Consider the following 14,902-nt stretch of genomic DNA (forward strand, 5'->3'; position numbering starts at 1 on the left):
GCCAGGGTGTGAATCATCCCTGAGAATTTTCCTCACTCTTCTTCCGCTATTTCATCCAGCGGATTCACGGGACAGCCCATAGTATCTTGTGCTGTATTCACCACCCTCTGTAGGCACTTCCTATCAGATGATGTCAAAGCAGCGTACCACACCGTGATGCAGTATGAAGGGACATTTACTCAAAGCAGCTCACTTGAATCTGAAGCACACCTCTACTGTGTATGTGTTCAAAATTATTGCCTGCGGAACATGTCACCAGATAAGCAATATATAAGACTTGATACTCAACCAAAGATCTATTCCCAGTTCCAACAGGAGCAAAAAACTGATTTCAAATTTAAGACCGCTCCATTCACCCTCCTATTCTCTAGCTTTGATTGAAATTCCAACACCCCTCCTCAAAATATGCGATTTTTTTTTTTTGGGGGGGGGGGACCAAGATCATGAAAAGACTTCCAAAAAAAGCAGCTGTCACGTAATTGTAAACTGGGTTTATTTATTTATTTATAGAAAATGGAATGCCCCGTAAAAGAAACATTTTCTTTTAATGGGGGGGGGGGGAGAGAGGAGGGCAAATTTGCGTGTGTGTGCGGGGGGGAGGGGAGGGGTCACATACAGAAATACACGTTACCAAAAACCCCGAATGGCTTTTGTTTCTTTCACATATTGAGCTATGAAGTAAAACAATGAAGGTTAACTTAAAAGTCACAGTCAGTGGTACACTGGGGGTGGGGAGGAGTAGCAGTAGTAGTAGTAGTAGTAGTGTGTGTGTGTGTGTGTGTGTGTGTGTGTGTGTGTGTGTGTGTGTGTTTCCCCCCCATCTGTTGCCATTTGTACAGTTAAAAAAAAACACAACAACGCTGGAACATTCAATAGCGGCGGCTGAAGCGAGGGTCCCCAGGTCTGCTTCCTCTGTCTTCTCCCGAGAAGCCGCCTTCTTGTGACTCTCCGCTGTGCGATGGCTGGGCTGGCGGAGCACTTGGCAAGAATCCTCCCCGCCTAAGGGAGGGATCACAAACCAACATGAAACAAACAAAAACTAAGTTGGAAATGGAGTCGTTGGACTCTAAAGTTAACACATTTGCCTAAAATGTATGATTTGTTGTTGGAATGGCACACAAAGGATGAACAAGTTAAATCTGTGACGATTACACTGGGCAAGAGATGTGGGGCGCAACATAATGTTTGAAGACTGGGAAAGATTGTGGAAGAAAGGGGTCAGGTTCACTGCATGTACGGTGTTAAAGGAAAATATTATGGAAAATGATGTATGGATGGTACTTAAGCCCTGTAAAATTAGCAAAGGTTTACCACAACAGTGATGTTGGAAATGTAAAGAAAAGGAGGGTGCCTTTTATCACGTGGTGGACCTGCCCCAAAGTGAAAGACTTCTGGGAGAAGATTTATAATGAATTGAAAAAATGTTGAAATATACCATATATTTTGCTCTATAAGACTCACTTTCCCCCTCCTAAAAAGTAAGGGGAAATGTGTGTGCGTCTTATGGAGCGAATGCAGGCTGCGCAGCTACCCAGAAGCCAGAACAGCAAGGGGGACTGCTGCTTTCACTGCACAGCAATCCCTCTTGTAGTTCTGGCTTCTGAGATTCAGAATATTTTTTTTCTTGTTTTCCTCCTCCAAAAACTAGGTGCGTCTTGTGGTCTGGTGCGTCTTATAGAGCGAAAAAATACGGTACATTTATTAAGAAACCAGAGGCCTTTCCTCTTGGAATAACAGGTTTGGAATTGCCCAAGAAAGATGTTAAATTGTTTTTGTATGCCGCAACTGCAGCAAGAATTTTGTTAGCTAAGAATTGGAAAACACAAGAAGTCCCAACAGTGGAGGAATGGCAGATGAAGATGATGGATTTTTCGAAGCTAGCCGACCTGACTGGAAGAGTCCACGACCAGAAGGAGGAGGAGTACCAGGGGGAATGGATGAAATTCAAAGACTACTTAGTTCAATATGTTAAAATAACTTAATTGGAAAAGCTTGCAAATATCAAATAGGCTTAGGATTTAAATATGTAATGTTAGGAATTAATATGTTTAAAGCTAAAATAGAAAGAAAGAAAGAAAGAAAGAAAGAAAGAAAGAAAGAAAGAAAGATGTTAAGTGATTAAGTTAATTTTATAAGAAAATTGGTTTTGGAAAACTTAAAATGATATACACTGAAATTCAACTAGGGGGATTCGAGGAAGTCACTTAACAATGTCACTAAGATTGGTTTAAATAGGGTTGAGATTTATGTTTGTTTGTTTAAATTTTTGGAAAATCAATAAAAAAATTTGGGGAAAAAACAAACGAACAAAAGTTTTTGCATATTGCAAGTCTGCCAGGACTCAAATCTGCAGAGGGGTCCTGAAGCTTTGGGGGTTGTGTGGCAGGGGTCCATTTGAGCACCAGGTGCAGGGAAAGTGACAAGGAAACTCTTGCCCTCGTGAGCAAGACTGGGTCAAACACTTAACAGATGAACCTTCTGGATCAAGCCAATGGGCCCATCTAGTCCAGCCCCCTGTTCTCAGAGGCTGACCTGGCACCCGTGGGAAACCTGCAAACATGAATCGGAGCCCTCTCTTCCCTACTGCAGTTTCCCGCACCTGGAAATCAAGTTTTTGACCTGCACTTGTGCACGATATTTTTCTTTTCTTTAAATAAAGGTGTGATAAGCCAAGGTGGACGTGAAATAGTTAAAACTAAACTTTCTTTTTTAAAAAAAAAAGAGAAAGCAACACTGCAGAACTCGAAAGGAGCAACAGCAGCAATGGAGCTGTGGCTTTGTTTGACCTTGTTGGAGGAGGAGGTTATGCAACAAGAACTGTCAACTAGAATAACGCTCAGACGGAACAGGAAATTAAATGGCAGTGGCATCTCTAGTGCCACGAGACCTCATCGGATGTGTGTGTAAGGCAGCAATTAGGTAATGCAATGCCAAAAAACAGTCACTCTTATTAGTGAAGCTGGGAGGTAGATTTGGAAAGAGTTGTTCTGAGATCGGGGCGGGGAGGGGGGGAGAGCAGTTGGATGCAACACAGAACAAGGAAAAAAGACAAATGTAGTTGCTTTATTACTTATTTTAATTTTTTTAATGCTTTAAATTGATTTTTTAAAACTTGTTTTAACCAATCATTTTATTTTATTTTTTAAAAAAACGTGATTTGAGGGTTTTTGTTTTACAATCAAGCTGTGTGTAAGTCTCTTGAGTCCCTGTCAGGGAAAAAGGCAGGGTATATATAAATATAGAACAGTAATAACAACAATTATTAATTTTACGAAGTAAGTAATTCTGAAGGCAAGGCTGAAAGAAGCTTCTTACCCAGACATTCCACCTCGATGGAAGAAGTGGCCACGCCTCCCTCTGCCCCCACCTGGGGAAAAACCAAGAGGAAGTTTAAGGGCAGGGCATACTAAATACATCTGAGATGCTCTCAGCCTAGTTTATCATGTTTTTTCTCCCTAGAACTACAGCAAAAAGGCCAACAAAAGGCGGCCGGGGGGGGGGGGGGGAGAGAGCTTTGAAAGCAGGGAGATTGTGAGCCTGCAAGGCTAAAGTGTCCGGGTGGTACCCCTTATCGAGTAGGGCAATAAATGCTTCGATTTTACAGAGCAGGAACTGAGGCAGAGACAGCAGCTTGGCAAATTTCACAGGATTCCACGTAACAACAAACGTGCCCTACTGCTCAGTGTCTCCCAACCTTTTGAAGCCCATCTGCCCCTTTAGCCAACATAAAAATCCCACGTCCCCCTCAAAACTTAGCTCCTCGTAAGTATTTTATTTCAGTTTTCGAATGGATTGAAATTTTGCGACTTTTAATTTTTCTTACTTCTGCAATACATGTTTTTGGAAACTCTCTCCCCAACCTTCAGATATCGTCCCTGGTGAAGAAACACTGCTCTAATGGATTTCTCTCTTCCACCCTTCCCTTGTCTATCTAACAGGCTCTTCGGACAAGTACCCACCACTGGGCCTTGGGTCCACTGATTTCTATGCGGCTACTTTTGAGTAGAGCTTAGCATCAGCATCCCTGGGGGCGGGGAGAGAGAGAGAGAACCCAGCAGCTGAACAGGAAGGCAGTTACCTCGCCACCGGTCATGATCTCGCCCCATTGCACCCCCATTGTTGCTCTGCCAGGAGCGATCTTCGAATTTTCTACCATGATCCCCCCAGTCACGCCCTTCTCTGGAAAAAAAGAAGTGAAAGGTTTACTTTATTTTAAAGACATCTTTTTTTATCTACCTGCAGAAGAAAACACTTAAATTCCTTCAAAACACATATAGACAAATATTTTGAATTCTCAACTTTGATAGCTGTATTTCCTGAAAGTTTCTTTCTCTCTAGGCCATGATAGAAAAATGGAGCCTAATACCAGATTTTGGGGACAGGCAGTGGAGGACAGCATTGCTGTCGTGCTATGCTTGGGATACTTTTTGGGAGTACCAGAGCTGGAAGCGGTTGAAAACGGGATGCAGGGACTAGGTGGACCCTCACTCCATCAAGACAGAGGTGACTGGAGTGGCATCTGTGGGTCTGCTGATGCCTCCTAAAATGGACCCCTGACCATCAGGTCCAGTGGTGGCCGACTCTGGGGTTGCGGCGCTCATCTTGCTTTATTGGCCGAGGGAGCCGGCGTACAGCTTCCGGGTCATGTGGCCAGCATGACTAAGCTGCTTCTGGCAAACCAGAGCAGCGCACGGAAACGCCATTTACCTTCCCGCTGGAGTGGTACCTATTTATCTACTTGCACTTTGATGTACTTTCGAACTGGTAGGTTGGCAGGAGCAGGGACCGAGCAACAGGAGCTCACCCTGTCACGGGGATTTGAACCGCCGACCTTCTGATCGGCAAGTCCTAGGCTCTGTGGTTTAACCCACAGCGCCACCCGCATCCTTGGCTGCCCATGAAAGGTTTCTCTGGGTATCCCATCCAAAATGAGAGGCCGTTTTGCAATTCCTGCTCAGTTCCTGTTTGCACTGGATCGGCCTCTCCTATACCAAACAGACACCTTGAAACAAGCCCACATTTCACTGCATGCCAGGACTGGATGCCCCCTCTCCCACCTGTCCCCCCCCTGTCCCCATTTAATGGGACAGCTGATGGGGCAAGGGCAGCGCTTATCCCCCCCCCCAGCCAGAACTCAGTTCCAGCATCTGTCAGGTAAGCGCCACTGCCGTTGGAAGAGAACAAGGAAGGCATCCATGGAGAGTTCTGGCACCTCTTTTTCTAGAAAAACTGCACCAGGTAAAGGCATGCCAACACCATTTCATGGTTCAGTTCACTTTGCTGCTCTTTTAGATGTGGCAGCCCCCACTCTAGCCATTTTGTGACAGGCACCCATAGCACCCTCTCAAAATTCCAAATGTGCCTCCTAGCCCAAAAAGCTTGGCAAACCCTGCTGCTGTAAGGCAGTTTTTAATGTCCTTAGGTAAGATAAGATCATGCAAATCAAATTCTATTATGATGGCTCAGAATTTCCAGCTCCTGCAGGATCCTGCACCTCTTCGTTCGGAAGGTGCTTGGGCAATGTATCAAAGCTCCAAAACGGTCTCCCTGTTTCCTTCTGGGCTCACTTCAGTGTGCTGATGACCTACAAAGCTTTAAAGCAGCCCCGAAGCCTTCGTGTTCTGCCACAAGGAAGGCTCAACGTAAGCTCCCACTTAGGCTGAGTCAGGACTGCCAAGCACCCACAGTGACATTCCTAGTGCCTGACCCCCTCAGTTGCAGAATACACTTTCTTCAGCAACTTGCCAAAGAGCAAGTCTTGAGTGTCTTCTCAAGGTGGAATAAAAGCAGGGCTTTTAATGAGTTAATCAACTTTTTTTAAAAAAACCAAAAACAAACACCTTACACTGCAGCAGACTTTTTTTTAAACAGATACAAGTACTTAAAAAATGTAGGTGGCAAGCACTATCTTGAAAAACACCCTCCCTTTAGCATCGGACCCTCTAAGATTGCCTGTTATGTCAGCAGGAGTAATCTAAAAAACAAGACTTTTTGTTTCAAATGCAGATTGGTAATGAAGATCCAGTATTTCTTTTAAAGCTGATTGTGTTTTCAGCAACATTATTTACCCAACCTCTTATTCCTGCATTGCAAGGGGTTGCACTAGATGACCCCTGGGTCTAGACCAGTGATTCCCAACCTTCCTTTGGCCATGCCTCACCTAAGCACCTCTAAAATCCTGATGCACCGCACCCCCACCCCCCGTGACATAGAATTCTTATTATTCAAAAAGTGAACTACAGTGGTGCCCCGCAAGATGAACGCCTCACAAGACAAAAAACTCGCTAGACGAAAGGGTTTTGCGGTTTTTGAGCTGCTTCACAAGACGAATTTCCCTATGGGCTTGCTTCGCAAGACGAAAACGTCTTGCAAGTTTGTTTCCTTTTTCTTAACACCGTTAATACAGTTGCGACTTGACTTCGAGGAGCAACTCAGAATGCGGTGTGGTAGCCTTTTTTGAGGTTTTTGGTGATTTTTGAAGCTTTTCCAAAACTTTTCCGACACCGTGCTTCGCAAGACGAAAAATTCGCTAGACGAAAAAACCCGCGGAACGAATTAATTTCGTCTTGCGAGGCACCACTGTATTCATATGGAGGGAGCCTAAAAGGCCATTAACTGTTAACAACACATTCTCAAACTGCCCCCCTTAAAAATCAAAATTGCCCCCCTGTGGGAACTACGGGTCTACACCCTTCCAACTCTGCAATTCTATGATTATGATTGATTATTCTGCCCCACTGAAAACACACTCCTTTCTTCAACTGTGAGCCTCTTGGGCAACAGAACTATTCAACAGCTAAGCTGCTCTATATATGCAAGGACACTAAGACTTAAGCGCTGCTCCACCACCACCTGAGTACACTCACCGGGAATGTGGGGTTATTCCCCTTCCCTCGCTCAAGCGCCTGTCAGACCCATAGCTGCTCCAGCCATCCCGGGAGTGGCGTTCTGGTCCCCCATGGTGGTCGTCTGTGTGATGCTGCAGGAGCAGAGACAGGAAATGGTGTCATGCACTCGAAGAAAGCAAGCGCCGTTTAGTCTTAAGTGGTTTTGCACTACCAGGCTCACAACCAACGCAGCTCACCTGTCCGTCTCGCTCTCCCATTATTCCTCGTGACCCTTCTCTCCTGGAAAGAACAATATAATCGACATCAGGCTCAAGGTTAAAGGAGCACTGGCAACCTGTTCCTCTTGGATAGAGGAAGAAATTCATGCTACGCTCACTCAACTGCAACATTAGCTTAAGGATAGAATCCATATTTATCCTAGGGTGCAGAAACTGTACCCCCCCCCCTCAAGCTGACTTGAACTCCTTTCAGCCCCAAAAGTCAAGGTCAGGGATTATAAGAATTGTAGCCTAGCAACACCTGAAGAGTCCTCTTCCCAGATTTATATACATGGTGCCTCGCAAGACGAAAAGAATCCGTTCTGTGATTCTCTTCATCTAGCGGTTTTTTCGTCTTGCGAAGCAAGCCCATTGAAGGATTAGCGGATTAGCGCTATTAGCGTCTTATCTGCTGATCGGATCAGCTGATAAGCGGCTTAGAAAAAGGGGGGGGGGAGGAAAAAAAACCAGCAGGAACTCGCAAGACATTGTCATCTTGTGAAGCAAGCCCATAGGAAATTCGTTTTGCGAAGCACCTCCAAAACGGAAAACTCTTTCGTCTAGCGAGTTTTCCGTCTTGCGGGGCACCACTGTACTGCTTTTTAAATCCAAGGCTGATTCCCAAAGCAGCTTACTGTTACAATACACAGAAAGCTGCAAGGAGGCGTGTAGATTCTCCAGCAGGTGGTGAAAAGGCTCTCCCCTCCAGAGGAGTTACAGGTAGACTCGAGGGCTAACTGATATGGCATCTCAGTGTAGGCTTTTTAGAGCCACCCAGTCTGCAAAGTAACAGGTCCTCGCCTCCCTTCGCCACAGAAGGCATTTTGCTAGTGAACACTGGCTCATTTTGAAGGTGCCCAAATAAATCCCACACCTTTTAACTAGGATGCCCTAGGTAGGAATGACATTGTATTCTTCACATCTCCCCCGCCCCAGACAATCCTTCCTAGAAATTTCTGCCTGGGTAAGACACAATTCAGAAAATGAGCTGTATAACCTGCTTAGGGAATTTTTGTTGTTGAAGGCATATAAATTATTATAAATAAGCACCTCCCCCACCAAGAGGCAAAGCTCATCACTCTGCTGTGACAGAATATAGTGAAAGATGGAAAGGATTTGCTGAGATAATTAATAACTAGAATACAAAAAAGGGAGGTGTGAGGAGGTCGATGAAACAAGTTAACGAAAGATAAAGATTTGGGAATATTGGATTTGTTTTTAATTTTTTGTTTGCTTTTGTTTTGGGTTTTGATGTATTGTGTGTTTTGTTATCTTTTTTCTTTTTTCTGACTTGTATTGTTTAATTCCTTTTTTGTATTTTTTTTCCTTTTTTTCTCTCTGTAACTTTAAATTCTCAATGAATATCATTTAAAAAAAAAAAAAAAGCTCATCACTCTGCTGGCTCACCTGTCCAGGGAATGGTCTTGGTACCGCCCACGATCCCTGTGATCAAAGTCATGGAACCGGTCCTGGCGGCTGAAATCCGAGCGATGGCGGTCATCCAACGCCATCCGCTTTGCCTCTGGCCAATATGGTTCGTCTCTCCTGCAGGGGGGCAGGAAGGAGGTAGAGGAAGAGGTCAAGACAGGAGGTTTCTAGCCACTCCATCTTCTTGATATATCAGCACGACAAAACAAGACCGAAGGAAATAAAGACATCCCATGGACAATAAAACGGCTTTGATAAAGAAGAGATTATCATACTCTGCCCCTCGATCAATAAAGTACATATAATATCACTCAAACAGCTTAATTCACTTAACTGAATGCTTTAACTCAGGGGCAGCTCATGTGACCACCTTAAGATGTTGTCTCAACTTCTATCAACCCCAGCCAGAATGGTTGACAGGCAGGGATGATGCGAGATGTAGTCCAACAGCACCTGGAGGGTACTGCACTGGCTACTCCCTGCTTTAATCTAAATTAAGCCCCCAAGTATTTGCCTCCTCCCAATCCTTTGTTATTTGTTTCATCAGGCTTATGCAATGGTTGTGGCAAAGAGACAGCTCCACAGGAAAAAAAGGTCCGTTTCCCTCAATGTCAGACCTTTGTTGGCATGAGACAGCAAAGATGAACCAATAGTCTGATCAGTTATAAGACCATTTTCTAGGTTTCCCACTGGAGCAGTGCAAACTGCGTGGAATGTCCTGACTCCCTAGGATAGATGAAGAGTCCGATACAGCTCTTCAAACGCCTGCAGACCCCTAGTATATGTTTTGATAAGAAAGCCTACTTGTGAAGGTGTTAAAAAAAAACCCCACACAACGCTAAAAAGAGCATGAAAGGATATTGTTAGGAAAATCTGCTGACACAAGACTGTATTAGTAATGTGCCAAGAATGTTCAGGCAGGAAAAACTTGTCCTGCAGCTAGTCTGATAGAGCGGAAGCATCCTGTTCCTTCTTGCAGGTGTGCTTTCCCTTTAAGAATGGGACTCAGTTTCTACGCATGCATAAAGTTATATAACAAGATTCTAAAGAATCTCTTGTATTTCCCTCCTCCCCTTTGTGGGTCCTATTGTTAATCATTTCCTCCTGCACCTTTTATGATAATCCAAATCTTTTAACTTCTCCATTGTGTCCAAAATTCACCATTAAACTACCAATCCTACTAAATTGATGGGTTGTGCTGAAATGGCTAAAATGACCGGAAGAATCGGAAATCAGGAAGACCCAAATGTTTAATAAGGAATGGGGGAAACTTATAATTTATCTTAAAAACCATTGTAAACAGTTAAAATCGTTAGTAAATCGTTGAGTAAATCGGTCTCAAACATCACAATGGTGTGGTCACCAAAGAAATCCACTTACCCCTCTCCCCCCATTTCCCCTGCTCCTTCTGGCTTCCAAAAGCACATATATGCAGTTTGCAGGCTGGTAGGAAGGTGGTGCTTGCCTAGCTAAAGGCACCACACTGAATCCAACTCTAGATGTTGTTGGGACCATGACAAGTTCCCCACCCCTCCCTCTACAACCATAGGGATTTCCTGAAGTCTGCTCATGGGGAGAGATGAGCTTTACCTCCCGTCCATGTCATACGGCCTCCTCAGAGCCACCCGCCTCTCCTGCTCGTAGCGCAGCTGCTCATGCTGCCGGCGCAGCTCGTCCCTCTCGCGCTGGATGCGCTCCTGCTCCCGCCTCCTCTCACGCTCGATGTGCATCCGCTCTCTTTCCAGGCGTTCCCTCTCCATCCGCTCTCTCTCCAGGCGCGACCGCTCAAACTCCAGCTTCTCCCGGGTGATCTCCAGCTTCTCGCGCTCCTCTTGCTCCCAGATGGAGTGCAAGCGCTGCTTCTGCCGATCACGGTTCCTGGTTTAAAAGGAGGCGGATGAAATTTTATGAAGGCCCACCCCCCACAGATGGGAGCCTTAGCGCCCATGAAAAGGTTTAAGGCCGAGAGGGAAAGTCTGTCGGAAGTGGGGCAGCTTCTTTTTTTAAAAAAATGATATTTATTAAGAATTTTAAAATTACAGAAAAAACAAAGAGAAAAAGAAGAAAACAAGAGAAAAACAATCAAACAATACAAATCGGTAAAAATCAAATCAAAAAGCAAAAATAATCCATAAAAATTTAAAAACAGATCCAATATTCCCAAATCCTTAACTGTCATTACCTTATTTCATCGACCTCCTCACACCTCCCTTTTTTGTATTCTAGTTGTTAATTATCACAGCAAATCCTTCCCATTTTTCATAATATTCTGTCATTAATCTATTTTAACCTTATCTTACTATAAAAAACCCTAAAACTTAAATCTTATTTATACCAATTTCTCATAACCATAGCATATTCTTCCATAGTTCATTTAAACATTTCTGCTAAAGCCAAATAATTTCATTCCAACATTTTTCTGATACTCATTAATTTTACAAAACAATCCTAAATAAAAAATTTTAAAACTTTCTTCCAATCTTCAGCCAACGTCTCTTCCTCCTGGTCCCGGGTTTTGTCAGTCCTTTCTATCCCATCCATCTAGTTCATTAACCTGGTAATCTTATGTCCGAGGCCCTTAAGTCTCTTCCATGTCCCTTCCGCAGATCTTCTTCATATTTATACCTGTACTTTACTTTGTCTCCTGGTCCTTTCACTCATGGAAACTCCAGCTTAACAGTATTTTTGTCCCTTCTCGACAGATCAGTCGGAAGTGGGGCAGCTTCTGAGGGTATGTCATGTTTCCTTTCCTCTCTCTACAGGTAAAAAGCCCTTGCCTCACCAGCCCTTTGGCTCTTACCCTGTGGTTTGCAGCCTTCAAGCAGAGACCATCAGCCTGCAGAGGGGGTGCTAGCAATGGTGGAAGCAGTGGAATGCTGACACTGGCAAGATGAGGAGCTGGAATCCCAAGGGCCTAAGGCTGCTATTTATTTTGCATCACTCCCAGTGCTCCTCTCGCTACTGTTGGCACTGAGCAGCCAGCTGACTGGGACTATCTAGAGCAGCGTCTAGAGCGTCCCTCTAACAGGTCCAATCGTTGCTTCACCTGCCTTACACAACACCCATGGGGAGGGGGCAGAAACTTAAGAGTACAGGCTTGAAAAGATATTCAGTCCACAGGTAGCATGGGATCACCTCCGTGGAACACAAGCTCCCAACATCATGGGAACGAAGGTAACATTGGGGACATCAAGGCCAGAAGGCAAGGCTGTTGTCGTTATTTATTACTGCGCTTGACAAAAAGGTGGGTTTGATTTGTTTTACATCTGAATATAGGTTAAGTTTGGTTAACAATGCATTATTCTGATATTTTGATTACAGTATTCTGCTATTTTTTATTGATTGAGCTGCTTTCTTTCTGCGGTTAGCTTGCTTTGTGCTTCCTTTGGGAACAAAACAGCTGTACCTTTAAATGGATGCTTATTCAACTGCTCCATCTGTTTGTTTGTTTTGTACTGCTGTGGTTTCAGCTGAACAGCTACATTACTTTGATGGAAGAACAACAACCCACTTCAATTTATTTTTAACCACATATATATGGGGGGGGGGGGAGAGAGTGCCTATGTGTCTTGTAACAAACTGCTCCAAAATGGTAATACCAAACCTCTTTCATTCTCTCTAGCCCTCCTCACTGAAGATGATTTCCTACTATGTTCAATCCACATGAGATAGAACTCACATGAGTTTGAGTCTTTATGGTCCGAGGAAGGCCTATTTTCTTAAGCCAGAGCTTAACTGTACAAGCCACCCCCTCCAAACAACAGGAATTGTACAAACAGCAGAAGTAATTTGAGCCACCTTCCATTTTCAGGCAGAAGCAGCAACAAAATATTTGCACAAACCAAGTTTGTACAAAGTTCTTAACATCAGACCACATGATTTACTTATTTCTTGATGCACAGATTATGTAATTAAATAAGCACAGCACATAAAGGATCTATTTTCAAACCTGCCAAGATTGTGGCTTCCCAAGTTTCAGAAAATGAGAGGCTTTGACTATAATTAAGAGCCTAATCGTTGAGAGTCCAAGGAGAAGAGGCATGTCTTCAATAGCTGCCTAAATCTGTAAAGGTAAAGAGACTTACCATTCTGTTTCCTTCTTTCCAGCATGTGGGAGCGCAGGTAGTAAAAAGATTAAACTCTGCTTCCATCAAAAAGCAGAGCCAGCAAACTTTGACATCCCAAACCAGGAGTGAAACTTCTGTTTCAGGATGTGGAGGAGGTGCAGGACTTTACAAAAGTCCTCACAAAACCATTAACAATTAAAGGACTCCCAGGTGACCCTTAAAAAAAGGTGTTGTATGTGGCAAAAACAAAACAGAGCAAAACCCCTCCACACTCACATGAACGTCTACATAAGCCTCACAGCACAGCCTTCTGTGATGGCTGGCAGTGGTGGTAGTTGTAGGTCTGCTTGCTCATGCCATACACCCCCATTCACATTTGCTCAGCAGAAGAGGTAGAAAAGGGATGTACAAGAAAAGCGTCTACATCACAGGGTGGAATTAAAGAGAGCCTGTTAGGAGGACCCTTCCTGCTGAAGAAGGGATCTGAAGGGGCAAGAGGAAGATAATGTGATGCCTGAAACAAGGAGGGGTCTTATGGAGAGTCCTTCCAGCAGCACACCCAAATGGTCAAAGTCAGGGGTCAGCAAACTTTTTCAGCAGGGGGCTGGTCCACTGTCCCTCGGACCTCGTGGGGGGGCCGGACTGTATTTTTTATAAAAATAAATGAACAAATTCCTATGCCCCACAAATAACCCAGAGACGCATTTTAAATAAAAGCACACATTTTACTTGTGTAAAAACACCAGGCAGGCCCCACAAATAATCCAGAGATGCATTTTAAATAAAAGGACACATTCTACTCAGGTAAAAACACGTTGATTCCTGGACCGTCCGCGGGCTGGATTTAGAAGGCGATTGGGCTGGCTCCCGGGCCTTAGTTTACCTACCCATGGTCAAAGTGGTTGTGAGGCGCACTGGGTGGGCAGCAATCCTGTTGGTGCCGTTTCCCCCTACTGACTTCTTACGCTAAACCAATGTGCCTGCTGAGGGTGGACCTAAGGGGCCTCAACTCCTGAGGGATAGGCTTGTATTTAAAAATTTTATTTACCACATTTGGATATGGTGCATGCAACTAAGTTTTTTCAAGCAGCATACGGAGACGCTGAAAACACAACCCAAAATTTACACAGTTTAAACCAAGTACTCAACAAAATCCTTCTACAGCCTTCACAAACACAGCAACTAAATAAAAAAATTCCTTCCAGTAGCACCTTAAAGACCAACTAAGTTAGTTCTTGGTATGAGCTTTCGTGTGCATGCACACTTCTTCAGATACACTGAAACAGAAGTTGCCAGACCCTTCTATATAGTGAGAAGGTGGGGAGGGGTATTACTCAGAAGGGTGGTGGGAATGGGAGATTGGCAGATAGCTGAGATGAGCCTGTTGACGACTCTTAACGACTGTAATAGGTCTTCCAGGAAAAGGCAAGGGGTGAGAAGGTGAGAAATGGCTTAGTCATGTATAATGAGATAAGAATCCAATGTCTTGGTTTTCCTGTAAGACCTATTACAGTCGTTAAGAGTTGTCAACAGGCTCATCTCAGCTATCTGCCAATCTCCCATTCCCACCACCCTTCTGAGTAATACCCCTCCCCACCTTCTCACTATGTAGAAGGATCTGGCAACTTCTGTTTCAGTGTATCTGAAGAAGTGTGCATGCACACGAAAGCTCATACCAAGAACTAACTTAGTTGGTCTTTAAGGTGCTACTGGAAGGAATTTTTTTATTTTGACTATGGCAGACCAACACGGCTACCTATCTGTAACAGCAACTAAAGAACGACAGGATACAGACTGTCAGAATGCCTTTATGCACCAAATGCCTTCAACGTATCTGTCCTGGAGACACGTTCAATACCTAGGTTTTGCCAGCATGGTCCTCACAGAGGATAAAAAGGAGAAGAGGATGTTGCTGCCATGAGCTCCTTGGAGAAAAGCCAAGATATAAATATAAGCAAATACACGATAAAGATTACTCTTTAAGATAGGAAGGACTGGGAAAACCCTCAGGCAAAGAGAACCATGGGGTGATCAATGATGGGTCTGCGAACAGAACTGTCATCACGAAATCAGCACAAACCCTTGTCAAACTAAAGATTGACAGGGGGCATAGGAGCCAGATCCTAGTGGCCGAGGTCCCTCAAGCCCCTCAATAAAATATTTAAGGTCAAAGTTCATGGGCATTGCCATTCAATGGTGTGGGTGTGTGCTGCGTCTTGTGATCAATTATGCAGGGCGGGGATTAAACCCCCCCCTTTATTCAAGTTGGCACCTGGGGGGGGGGGCGGAAAGAGAAAATAAT

At 44.2% G+C, this 14,902-nt stretch overlaps 1 protein-coding gene and 1 long non-coding RNA gene across 2 annotated transcripts in view; one reads left to right on the forward strand and one right to left on the reverse strand.

Annotated features, from left to right (window-relative positions):
- Positions 1-476: 476 nt before the first annotated feature.
- LOC308577459 (scaffold attachment factor B1-like) overlaps positions 477-14,902 on the reverse strand; it is a 39,979-nt gene continuing 25,553 nt past the window's right edge. The window contains exons 15-21 of the mRNA XM_081177659.1: positions 10,124-10,411; positions 8,513-8,650; positions 7,085-7,127; positions 6,867-6,979; positions 4,079-4,179; positions 3,316-3,367; positions 477-999 (exon numbers count right to left, since the gene is read on the reverse strand). Of these exons, the coding sequence (XP_081033785.1) occupies positions 870-999; positions 3,316-3,367; positions 4,079-4,179; positions 6,867-6,979; positions 7,085-7,127; positions 8,513-8,650; positions 10,124-10,411 (865 nt within the window). The 3' untranslated portion in view covers positions 477-869. The remainder of the gene's footprint in view (positions 1,000-3,315; positions 3,368-4,078; positions 4,180-6,866; positions 6,980-7,084; positions 7,128-8,512; positions 8,651-10,123; positions 10,412-14,902) is intronic.
- Positions 10,378-12,851, forward strand: LOC308577790. Its single transcript, XR_014003689.1, has 2 exons — positions 10,378-10,507; positions 11,236-12,851. It is a non-coding gene; the product is annotated as an uncharacterized lncRNA (long non-coding RNA).

This window comes from Podarcis bocagei (genome assembly GCF_964188305.1).
Source record: "Podarcis bocagei genome assembly, chromosome: 18".
NCBI lineage: Eukaryota > Metazoa > Chordata > Lepidosauria > Squamata > Lacertidae > Podarcis > Podarcis bocagei.